General features: G+C 37.0%; 1 protein-coding gene across 2 annotated transcripts in view; it reads right to left on the reverse strand.

The window, feature by feature from the left end:
* Positions 1 to 13,300, reverse strand: part of LOC145981080 (putative methylmalonate-semialdehyde/malonate-semialdehyde dehydrogenase [acylating], mitochondrial) — a 49,277-nt gene that overhangs the window by 21,114 nt on the left and 14,863 nt on the right. For both annotated transcript variants that reach the window (XM_083114208.1, XM_083114207.1), the window contains exons 5-8: positions 12,873 to 13,027; positions 11,160 to 11,372; positions 9,481 to 9,727; positions 6,292 to 6,473 (exon numbers count right to left, since the gene is read on the reverse strand). In XM_083114208.1, the coding sequence (XP_082970334.1) occupies positions 6,292 to 6,473; positions 9,481 to 9,727; positions 11,160 to 11,372; positions 12,873 to 13,027 (797 nt within the window). The remainder of the gene's footprint in view (positions 1 to 6,291; positions 6,474 to 9,480; positions 9,728 to 11,159; positions 11,373 to 12,872; positions 13,028 to 13,300) is intronic.

Raw genomic sequence — 13,300 nt, forward strand, 5'->3', positions numbered from 1 at the left:
ACAGCCTTCAGAGCAGGCGTGCAAGCTGCTTTGACCGCATCCAGAGTTCCGTGGTGGTGTCCTTTGAGGACTGTTTTCACTCTGGGAAAGAGGAAAAAATCTGCAGGGGCAAGGTCGGGGCTGTAGGGAGACTGAGGAATCGTTGTGATGCCAGATTTCGTCATGAACTCTCTAACCACGAAGCACGTGTGACATGGCGCATTGTCATGATGGAGCTTCCAATCGGCGGCAATTTCTGGTCGCACTCGGTTGACCCGTCTCTTCAACCTTTTTAACACCCTCACGTAGAAGGAGCCATTGACTGTCTGTCCTGCAGGCACAAATTCCTGCCCTGCGCGGGGTTCGTCCTCCATGCTCTCCCGGTCTTCTTTGAACATTTTGTGCCACCGAAACACTTGCGCTTGTGATAAACTGTCACTGCCGTACGCTCGCCAAATCATTTCCAGCGTTGCTGCACCAGATTTTCCAAGGCGCACACAAAATTTGATCGCGTACCGCTGTTCCATGCTTTGCTGCATTTTGCTCTTGCACACACTACTTTGCAGACATCCACGCCACGCATGATCATGCCTCAATGGACGCCAGCAGGCAACAGCCGCTTGGAGCGCTTTCAAGGTCACACCCCCCACTACCGACTCCAACCGGTCCCAGCGCGCTCTGACGTCTAGTCGCGGGAGAAAAGAAATATTCTCATTACTTAAAATACAGACCCTGTACAATTAGAATTCAAATAAATGTGTTGTGCAGTAGGAAGCTACAGTTACATGCTGAAAATTAATCACTGTCTTACATTTACTAAGAAATATAATTTTTTATACCGAAATAGTTCGAGTAATTTTATGTAAAATATATTGTTATAACCAAGCAAAAACAGTTAAAACATCATCATTTATACATAGAAAAACAATTATTTATAACATATAAGTGAAATTAAAATAAAGAAAATGTGTCTTAGACAATCTTCTCTAAAAAGAATCAGTCTTTTTCATATACAAGCAAGAATCTGCTTGAGTATAAATGTCTTCATCCAGGTTTTCCACAATTTTGTTCTTCAATTTTCAAATCTAAATATCTGGCTACATCACATCCTATCAAGATCCAGTTATGAGCAAAAAGGCTTCTATATAGCTTAAGCAACCAATTTTATGGTTAAATTGCAAAGTCTAATCTTTTAAAAACGTTAATAATTGTACAATTATGAAGACTTTCCAAATTGCTACATTTGCACTTATCCTTATTCCATCATAAGATTCCTTAAATGTCACAAGACCACTAGTATCAGAGTAATCAGTTCCAGAAAGATTTTTTAGCATGTGTCATCTTCAATTGTTATATATATAACCCCTTTCCTGTGTAATTTTCTGACAAAATGCTTTCCTGCTCTGTGTATTTTTTTTCTGAGTTTCCATAGTAATATTTTTAAGTGCTATTGCTTCAGCACAATTCATCTGAGTATCAAGGTTCATACGTCTTTCTCTCCAGAATAGAACAGGCTTTCAAATGGTACCATGCACATGTGTACATCAAGTATGAGGAAAGGAAAATTGGGGATAATTTGGGAAATTTCCCTCCGAAAAATCCCTTTTAGTAACTTTGGGGCCAGTACCCAATTATAATCTACCTTGAAAAATACTATGGTCTATACGTAACGTGTCCGCCAAGTTTCATTGCAATATCTTCAATAGGTATAAGGGAAAAAATATTTCGCAATCCTGTTTGACAATACTATTAGATACCATTGGCGGCAATTGGGTTCCGAAACTGGGGGGTAAGGTGCCAAAACTGGGGGGGGGGGCAAAGACAGTATATTTCCCTTTGTAGAAAATATTTTGCATAGTGTGGGGGCAAAAGTGGCAAAAAGTAGGGGGGCTGCCCCCTTGCCCCCCTTAATCGCTGCTACTGTTGGATACTATTAGAAACTCAAACTTAGGAAAAACAATCTGAACTTGAACACTTTTCTTGGCACTTGGCACGTTTCCTCTTTGCCATTTCACACACCAAAACCAACAATAAATCACCAACAGTTCAAATAACGCAAGACAAAAAAAAATGTACATAAAGCAACTTATTAAACACGACACACACACGAACTCATGTTTGCACTTTGTCAGCGTAACACAAAAACAGTTTCCTTTCCTTTGAACTACTTCTTCTTTGTCGGCACTGAAAATCGTGACTAAATAAAAGGTCGTTATTTCTTCAATAGCAAAACATATGTTTCACCAACAAAAAACGTATTATTCCGTTCAACACAGGTTACTTCAATCAGAGATGTTCGCGGGCGTAATTTTACGCCCAACACAAAATAAGCTATAGTGACCAAGCGTGTAATATTACGCTGAACACAGGGAAGGTGTTAAGGTGCTTAACAGTCTTGAGGTTTGTGAAGTAAACGGACATATTTACTCTGTTACAGCTATTTTGCAATGTACAGGGTGAGCCAAAAGTCCCATTACCCCTTATGTATTTTGCGACGAGGGAAGGTTACAGATCTCAAGTAAATAGAGTATGATAAGAGACAAGACATGTTAGCTGAGGAGGTTACAGACAACAATTTAGTCCAGAATGTTTGTGTGGACACCATCATTTTCATAACACAGAATTATGCATCTCCAGGTACAGTGTGAAATTCTATGCAGCATTGTGCGAGTGATCGTGGCAAATGCTTTGTTCAGTTCGTTAGTTGTGTGGTAACGCGTGCTGGAAACTTGCTGTTTAATATAACCCCACAATGCATTATCATGCGATGAAATGGGGGTAATGGGACTTTTGGCTCACGTTCGGCACACCGTACTTGGAGCTGATTAATTCTCTGTTATGAAAATGATGGTGTCCACCTAGACATTCTGGACTAAATTGCTGTCTATAACCTCCTCAGCTAACATGTCTCGTCTCTTATCATACTCTATTTACTTCAGATCCATTACCTTCGCTCGTCACAAAATACATAGCGGGTAAGGGGACTTTTGGCTCACCCTGTATAACATATTGTGATGTGCGTATTACTCACAGCTAAATAATGAAGAACTTTAAAAAGATCTAAGATAAATTACTTACATGTGCGAGTACGATTTGTTGATCAAAACAACGTTTCAGAAGTCAAGACTGCCTCCTTCTTCAGGTTAATGCATATTCTTAGGCACCAAACATGGTGTCACGTTAAAAAAGTGTTCGTTGAGGATACAGGTTAATGCACGGATAATTGTAATAAACTTAATAGAGACGACGGGAATTTGGAAGATGGATGGATTGCATTTTTTAAAAAATGGGATAAAGCTGTGAATAATGATGCCAAGTTTGGTTTCCATGTTACGTCCGAGGTCAGGAAGGCCGCTGAGGCGGAAATCGAGTTCACCTTAGACTGGTGATGCATGGGTTTCATGAGGGGAAAGAAAGTTTGCTTCCTTCTCAGAGTTGAGCGTACACTGCACATTCGCTTCTACCAAGCACTGGCCGGGTGGCTCCTAACAGCCGCTTCGGACGTTTCTTTTATGGGGTTTTAGATTGTGATATGCGCGGTTTTAGATTTGTGTGTGGACAGAAAGACGTTTTTTATAGCTACAATGCGGGTTCTTCAGTAAGTGTTTTTTACCATAACCTTTAACCTGTATCCTCAACTAACACTTTCTTAACGTGACACTATGTTTGGTGCCTAAGAATACGCATTAACCTGAAGAAGGAGGCAGTCTTGACCTCTGAAACGTTGTTTTGATTGACAAATCGTACTCACACACCCTGTATATAACAATATACTTATCTAGCAATTACTATTACAGTTTTTTGCATGTTGTTACAAAATAACAAGAATGACATCATATTTATACACAGAACAATCTTAAAGAGTTGACATTTGTATATAAACCTTGATGTAATAAAAGCAAATGTACACAATTTAAAAAAAATGAATTATAAATATGAATGTTTCTGATCTTGCTTCTTTGCAAGAACACATATGTTTGAAGATATTTTTCTTCATATTATCAGTCAAAAAATAACTGTTATAAATAAGAATTCAAAATATTGCACAATTTCATAATTTTGTCCTAATATTCAAATTGGCTTTTTTTAACATCATATTTATTAAAATTAGTTCAAACACATTTAATTGCATTACATGAATAAATTTGGAGTAATCATATGACCAAAACTATTATTATTGCACAAGTGTGGATCTCTGAACTTAGCCTAACCTTTTCAAATCTTAATATGACAATGTATTAACTTTATTGTCATAACATAGCAAACAAAACAAAAATATACATCAAAGCATCTAGACAAAAACAACTGATTTATTTAACATATTAGTTTGTGTGTGGTACGGTAAACATTGTGAGAGTATTGTGTAGATAAAGTTCTGTGTTTCCACATTGCTGTTTTTGTTTATCTATTAATTTCGAAGGACCACTGCCTTCATTGTATAAAACAGTCTTAGTTGTATGTATGCTACTGTTTACTGTATCTCTCCATACGTTGGAAGGACCCACATGGATGAGAATTCCAGATCCTTGAAAGGACAAACATTTGGACTGATAATCAGACAAAATTAATCCAACCACACAAATTGCAGGTACTGGTATTTCTCTTACTTACAAGGGACCTATTTGACTTTGAGGTCGTGATTGCCCAATATTGTTGACAGCATTTAAAGCCGCACACGACATGTACTGAGCATGCGCGATATTGGCTGCTAATGGCAACAGGGGGCGCAACGAGAAGTATCCGAATGTGAGCTGGCAACGAGAGGTAGTCAAATGGCAAAGTCAAAGTATACAGCAAAACAGTGCTAGTAATAGTAGTGTGGCATTAAAACAAAGCAAACCTTACATTATACCTACAGCAACTGTTGTCAAACCTGATATTTCAGCCGAGAGAGACACAACCAATTTGTTCGCCATTGATCTTGCTAGCACAAACTTTTGTGATCAATGTTGTGCATCATTTTTCATTCGTAGGTCATAGTGCAAGTTAAAGGTGTGTTTTGAACATTTTGTGAATGTCGATGATGTCCATTTTGTGAAGTGTACCACATACAGTCTGTAGAACATTGCTCTCTGCACCTCCCATGCATTTACATCGCATTGTTCTCCTATGAACATGGTGTCATTAGTAGAGATGAACGAAATCGTAAATTTGATATCGCACGACATATCGTCAAGAAAATATCATTGCAGACGATATGATACAATATTTTTTCGTATCATGATATCAGCGATGTATCACCTCCATGATATATATCGCCAAAATATCGTGACAATATATCACCCAACACTAATTATTAGCAGCTACGATTTTATTGTCACCATGTTTCGTACTGAAGTTTTGGAATGGTCCAACTTAGTCATTGCACTTGCGACCTCAAAGTCAAATAGGTCCTTTGTTAGTGTCACTCTTCTTCCATTTTTTGATGAAAGTGAAAAAAAAACGCCCACGCTCATACAAGGACTCAAACTTGGGACCATCAGTGGCAATATTTTGAGTGGTGCTTTAACAAGCTAATATCCAAGTTTTAAGTGAAGGAAGCTACAAGAAAATAAAGTTTATTTTAATATTAGTCAAATTAAATGTACCAAAATAAACTACAGAAAAAAGTTGCAGAATATCTCACATCAAGAAGCTAGTTCAGGCAAAAAAGTAGCATTTACTGTACCTCCCTAAAATTATATGTACACCCAACGGCAAAAGAAATGGTATGCGAATTGTCCATCACCATTGAAATTCAGTCTGTTTTCCACAATGTGAGATCATGGATTGCAATAAACGCCAATTAGTGGAAGACAACATCTGCTTCACACCAACAGAATTCCATTCTTTAAAACAACACAGGATGTAGAATAGAAAAGAAGGAAATCAGCAATGAATAATTTGTCTACTATTACCTTTGCTGTTGGCTGTACAAGAAACACTTCTCCGAGTTCCAGACTAATGGATATATTTTTAAAATTTCCTGACTTTCCATGACTTTTTCATCCATAAGTTAATTTCCCGATTTTTCAAGCTTTTTACACATCTGTGGAGTGGATTCTGCGCAACTTTCTGTTGCCATTACCCATGCACACTCCTCTTCATATAAAGTGGCACATTTCATAAGGCTGGATGGTTGAAGTATGTGCCACTTTTTCTGAACAGGAGTGTACACTGATGCAATCTACATGTAACTGAGAACGAGCCCAACAGCATTTTGTAATGTTTCCCAACTCTTGGTGGTGGTAATATGTAGTGTGTAATATATAAGATGAAATAAAATATATATTTTAGAATTTTTCAGCATCTCAGTAAACAAAAGTATCCTACCTTTACATCAGTCAGAATTGTTGGTCCAACAAAATTTCCTTTTTCATAGCCAGGCACCGTCGAATTTCTGCCATCAAGTACACACTTTGCCCCTTCGTCAATTCCTGACTGAACCAAAGAGCATATCCTCTGCTTCGACTGGGGTGAAATGACTGGCCCTAAATCTGTGCCCGGAACATTTCCTGAAAGTCAAAGGATATTGATAAATGATGAGTTCATGAAAGAGATGAGATAAACAATGAAAAATGTCTTATGACTGAAACCAAGACTCTTCACTCTGCCATGCACTACACAAGCCATCTTACCATTGACACTATTACAAAGAGGGTGCCAAATAATATGATTTGTCCCACTTTGTAGTATACAGTGCCATGCACAAGTTTATCAACATTGCATTTGTCTGCAGTAACTTTTTCAAACTTTATAGATTCAAGTGAAATTGTTATGTGTTGGGCATCTGTGTCAACAGGTGGTAGTCCATTTTGGACCATTTACAAAATTATTAAAAATCTTTATTTGATTTTTCAATCTGGCAAAAAAAATGACCTTCATTCTTATGAACGAAGTTTGAAAAACAGCATCACAGAAAAACACGATGTTGATAAACTTTTGCATGGCACTGTACATTGATTGTTTCATAAAGTTTCTTGTGATTATTATTACTATGCATGTACATAAACAGCACATTATTTATTTTATAGCAGGTAACATTTCACAAACTTCTTGTTTGCCTCATCAGACTTAATGGGGAAGGAAGAAAAACACTTGTATATTACATATTTTTCTATTAGTTCCAAAATATTTAATTCTTTGTTGTCAACAAAATATGTAATCTCATGTTTTTATGCCAACACTTGATATTGTGTCTTGATAGTATATTTTCTTGACTGTTCTACTGGGTGAAATAAAGCTTCCCAAATTCATCAACATTCAGATGATTTTCTTAAAAAATTCCCTTCCAAATTTAAAGCTCGATTAGGTTTGTTTCTAACTTCTTATTAGTATTTCAAACAATTTCACGTTTTCAGGTTAAGAATTATGTTGAGATTCTATCATATGCCTTGCAAAACCTGAACATTTCTCCACCTTTCTTTATACATCTGAAATTTTCTGAAGTTCTCACTTTTGCAGGGCATTTAGTTTGTCCCACATATTTGTCCTTAAAGCTACATTCTAAACTATATGTTCCTGAATTTAACAAAGGATTGATATAATATTCGCTTAATATTCTGAGATAGTATTCATCTCCCCATGCTTATATGTTGATTTTCATCCTTTTCTAAATGTTATTGATTTTTTTTCAGAAATCAATTTAATGTATGGAATTCCTACCTATTTTTCTTCTTTTTTTGATTTATTATCCTTTGTTCGCCTTATTTTATTTAATGCTTGATCTCTTATTATAGAGGAGTATCCATTTACTTAGCTTGTTCTTTTACCAGGTGTAGAAGTATGAAACCGGAATTTGTTTGCAAGAAGTAAACGGCTGGTGTTTGCAACTGAGAAACAATATTTTATTCAAAGTAAGCTCCATTGCTAGTTACACATTTCTCCCACCTTTCCGGAAGGTTATGAATGCCACGCCAAAAAAAAACGTTCTTCTTTTGAAGCGAACCAGTCCGCGAGCCATGTTCGTACATCTTCATACGAATTGAAGCGCTGTTCTGCAAGAGCGTGTCCCAGTGAGGCAAATAGATGATAATCTGATGGAGCCAAGTCGGGAGAATACGCCACATGCCCTAGTATCTCCCATTTGAACGCCTCGATCGTTTCCCGGACCCATTTTGCTGTGTGTGGTGAGGCGTTGTCATGGAGCAGGATGACCTTGTGTTGCCTTGATTCATATTCCGGCAGTTTGTCACGAAATGCTCGATGTAAATTGATCATTTGCTGTTAACGGTTTCACCGGGTTTTAGCAGCTCATAATAGATGACGCCCTGCTGATCCCACTAAACACAGAGCAGTGTCTTTTTTCCAAAGCGATTTGGTCTTGTAGTGGATGTCGATGGTTCGCCTGGATTCACCCATGATTTACGACGCTTAGGATTCTCCAAATATATCCATTTCTCATCGCCGGTCACTATGCGATGGAGAAACGACTTACTTTTGTATCTGGCGAGCAGCATTTGACAAGTGGTCTTGCAGGATCCTTGCTGTCTTTCATTCAGTTCATGCGGAATCCATTTGCCCGCTTTCTGCACCTTTCCCATAGCTTTCAACCGAAGAGAAACAGCTTTCTGCGTCACATTCAATTGTTCCGCGAGCTCCTGCTGCGTTTGGGTATCATCTTCATCCAATAAGGCTTGCAATTCGTTGTCTTCGAACTTTTTTGGAGGTTTCCCACGTTCCTCGTTTCGCAAGTCAAAATCGCCACTTTTGAATTTCTTGAACCACTCGAAACACTGTGTTTTCCCGAGAGCATGTTCGCCGTAAGCTTCGATGCAATTCTGCAGCGGTTTTCTTCAAATGATAACAGAACACCAATGCTGTCCGCAAATCGTAGTTCGTAGGCACAAAACTCGCCATGTTCCGGGTGTGCAACACCTTCCTCTGTCTGGCACTCGGGTTGCTGTGTTCCGATATAACGTCCTCGGGAGTGGCGGGCAGCAGCTGGTGCTGCTTACGCGATCTTCCACACCCTCCACTGCCGGCTAGCACCATCTATCGGCCAATTCTGGTTTCATACTTCTACACCTGGTAATAGGTTAAGTCAATTTTGTGAAATTCTGTCAAATAAAGAATGATTAAAATTAAAACCAGAAGCTGGTTTCGTATAGATTTTAGTTTTAATTTGATATGCAGTATTTTAATTAATTAATTAAACTAACTATGAAATGAGAAAAAAAATTAAATGAATTAACCTGGTAAAGATTTATTTAAAATTTTAAATTACTTTTAAATTGACTTTGTACATTATGAAAAATTACAAGAACCATAATTAATAATGGTTGTCACTGCATGAGAAAACATGGCCAGGAACTGTTTCTGCCTAATGTTCTGCATATTTCTAATGCATTTTGACAATAATAATGCATTGTTCCTTTGTGTAGCATTCAATGACTACTAATATGTCTACATGACAGATTTAAAAGTTAGTGTGTTGCAAAACAGACATAACGAAAATTTAATGCAATTTAAATCCTTTGTTCTCACGCAGTATTAACTGCCACAGAAAATCAGAATTCTTACCAGCATTTACTTTCAACTTCTTTGCCCTTTCAACCAAATCCGGAAGCCACTTCTGTGCCTCTCCGACGAACACTGCCGTACTCAGTGCCATACAGCGTTGCCCTGCTGCCCCGAAAGCTGCTCCCACTAGCTGATTCAACGTGTGCTCCTTGTTCGCATCAGGCATTATCACGCCATGGTTTTTAGCTCCCATGTTGCTCTGCACTCTCTTTCCATTCTGGGACCCTCTTGAATAAATGTACTTTCCCTGAAATTCAACAACAATCATGATTTGACAAGATGCTAGGTAGGAATATTTCTGAACACAGAATATTTCTCCTTCAGGCTTGTTGCATTTTGGCCCAAAGTTAATTTTATATACAGAGTTTGTTTCTTGCAGTAATCATGGTAGTCATTTGCAAGAACAATAAAATGTACTATGAATAAAGTTTAGCTAAAAAGTAGGTTTCACCAGGACTCAAACCTCCTACAGTATGCCAGAAACCCAGCTTCAAGTCCTGGTTAAGCTGGCATTTTTCACTATACTGCATTATGCATAATATAGTAGCAAAATTCACTTTAGTTAAACAATTCTGGAACAAATTTAATGAAAAATACAAATTATGCACAACTAACAGGATACCTAAGCTTTGTAATAATAATAATAACCTATAAACTCTGCAAGATGGACAATTTTCATTGAATCGACACAAAAATTATGTAGCAAACGTGCATTTTGCAATTAAATAACATAACTGAAATAATAATTTTAAAGTGAAACACTGGTTGCAATGCAATGCAATATTTATATTTTAATACGTAAAAAAACATTTTGAAGTCTGTAAGGATACTGGCATCAGCATTGGGCCAAAGTGGCATAGGACCTTCCAGTTGTGAAATAATTTTTTTACATATTGGGTTGATGCATAAGTTTGCAGTGATTGTGTGCTATGGCAACACTGCGGTGTTAGGAGTTTGTTTATCATTTAATGTTCATCAATAGGAATGAATTGTTGTGCTTGTGAATTGAATTTTACAGATTTGAAGAAAGACCAAGTTATTTATGGGCTAAAGAACAATGGGTGTCCAGTGGGGGAGAAAAAAAAAACATTTCCGACATATTCCTCTGTCTGAGTTTAACATAGGGGCAAAGGCAACTCAAAACATTTGTCCCTTGTACGGGGAGAATGCCACTGGGGAAAGCAGGGCAAGAAAATGGCTTTGTCATTACAAAGAGGGCATTTTTGACTTAAACGTTTCTCCACATTCAGGAAGACCATCGGGCTTTCATAAAGACAGTTTAAATGCTTTAATCCACGTGGATCCACATCAGTCGACTCGAGATTTGCAAATGTTATGAACCGAGACTATTCAACCATCGTGCGACATTTGCATTCCATGGGTATGGTTCAGGATACCGTAAATGTTATTAAAAGTAACTAAAGTGTTCAACATTTACAGTAAATTCTATTTGTTCACCATCCTAATTGTCCACTGACCTGAAATATTGGTAGCATAAAATGAAGAATATTTTATTTTTTCTGAAAGAGATTTATTAACTAAATGGAGAAAGCTTACTTCTGCAAGCTGAAACACTGTAAATAAACATATTTTGCAGTGTGATAATTTAATTTTAAAACTTAACTAATAAACACATCTTACTTTTTGAAAAGCACTCATGCATAAATTTTTCTACTTACTGCCTGATCTGAACCAACGAATGAAATAGCTTTGATATCCGGATGATCGCAAATGAAGTCCACAGCATCATGCTGTCCATGAATAACATTCACTACTCCATCTGGGCAACCAGCTTCCTTCAGCATCTCAACAAGCATCATACATGCCCCTGGATCACGTTCCGATGGTTTTATGATTGATGTATTACCACATACTATAGCTGGTGGGAACATCTGGAATTCAACATAGAACATAAAAAATAAGATTTATTTCTAAAGATTTGCAAGCAATGTTCAAATATGAATGAGAATTTATCTAATATCTAGGGGCATGCATATTTCGTTTTTGACGAAAAAACGAAATTTGAAAAAACACATGGTAATGTTAATTTTTCATGTTTTTGAAAGGTGTGAGGTGCATTTTGTGACCATATTTTGTCACGAAATAATGCGAAATGAACTGCAAAAAGCGAAATTAACTCTTAAACACGAAATTCAGGGTTTATTCACCGATGCGACACCTTCCGAGGTCTGAATTATCCTGAGAGTTATGCAATTCCCGGAAAATTGATTAATTCTGCTGTTAATATTGGAGAAGCAAAAATGGACTCCTTTACACAGAAATAAACTTAATACTCTGATAACTACATAAATGTGCTATTAGAAGTGAAATGTTAATTCTGTGGAATAAGTGTAGTTTTTAAATCAAATTTAGGATTATTTTCACAATTTTAAAACCAATATGTCTTTTTATATACCACTTTTCATCCATTTTTTCACCGCTATAACACCGATATTTTATTTTATTTACAGCTTTTGAACCCGAAATTGACTCAGTTTTTGTACCGAAATTTTGCCTTTTTATTTACCAAAAATATGTGCCTCTACTAATATCCTTTTATTCAGGGGCACACTCCCTTAGCAAGTGGGAGTTGGACAAGGTGGCATGGAGACCCAATCTTAAATGCAAATGTAACTATCCATGAACAACCACTAATGCATCTTGATGCATAGTTTCAGGGCCTTGTGGATATTTTACCTTCTTCACATATGTTCTACAGTACTTTTGGAAGTTTTACTTCCATACTGTCACATATATAACTCTACAATTACAAAACTTTTGTTCCTTTCAGAATAATATTCTAAAATGTTCTTCTCAAGGATGGTTCATTAATAGCACTAATGGTAAATAACACTGTTTATCCACTTGCGTGACTAAACAGTTCAATACTAAAGGTTCTGGGTTTGAGTTTTAGCAGGGGTGCAATTGTAAAGAGGCCAAAAAAATTACAAAAGAAAAATTCTAATTCAACTAGTTTTATTATTATTATTATTATTATTATTATTTTGGTTCCAAATTTTTGGACAATAATTGTTACATGATGAATTCTCTACTGAATTTCACAATAATAATTAAAAATGTTCCCTAATATTTCCACGAGTATTCACTCCTAGGTTGATCACCAAGTCATCAGAAAACCTGTATTTTCACAGAAATTTCTGACACACTATTTTAAGGTTGGCCGAGAGGACCAAAGTTATACTCTCAAAGTTCATAGTCATGAGTAAGCTGTCCCTGGTAAGGCATTCTTTACTTGGGAGGTGGTGGTTGGTGGTTCTGGGTGGAAAAGTTTGGACATTCAACAAGGAAAGCGGAAGAATAGGAAACAACGAAGGGCTCCATTAGAAGAAAATACACACTTAATTAAATTTTAAAAAGTATTTACACATTACCCATAGTGGAATCATGGCTGGAAAATTGAACGGTGTAATGCCTGCTGTGACTCCTAGTGGCATCTTGTATGAAAAGGTGTCCATGTCTTTAGAAATGCTGGGCAATGTCTCTCCGAGAGTTAGACTTGGAATGCTGCAACAATGTTCTACAACCTCTGGAAGTACAAGATTCTTTTTACTCATCAGCTCGCATAATTCGGGCTACGTAAACATAATCCCAAGTTTGAATTCAACCAAGAAATCTTACTTGCTACTGCTACGTATAGTGTGTGATATATTCAAAATGTTAACACCATGTACATGATGAGATATGCTTCCCCCCCTCCCACTTTCCATCAAACAAAATTTGGAAGAAAAAAAATCATAGCAATGAAGAAAAATACTTTGAAGTGGAAGTGTACACTGCTTGCAAAAGATGTATAACAGAA

This window comes from Lepisma saccharinum, chromosome 28 (genome assembly GCF_977018435.1).
Source record: "Lepisma saccharinum chromosome 28, izLepSacc3.1, whole genome shotgun sequence".
NCBI classification, from domain to species: Eukaryota; Metazoa; Arthropoda; class Insecta; order Zygentoma; family Lepismatidae; genus Lepisma; species Lepisma saccharinum.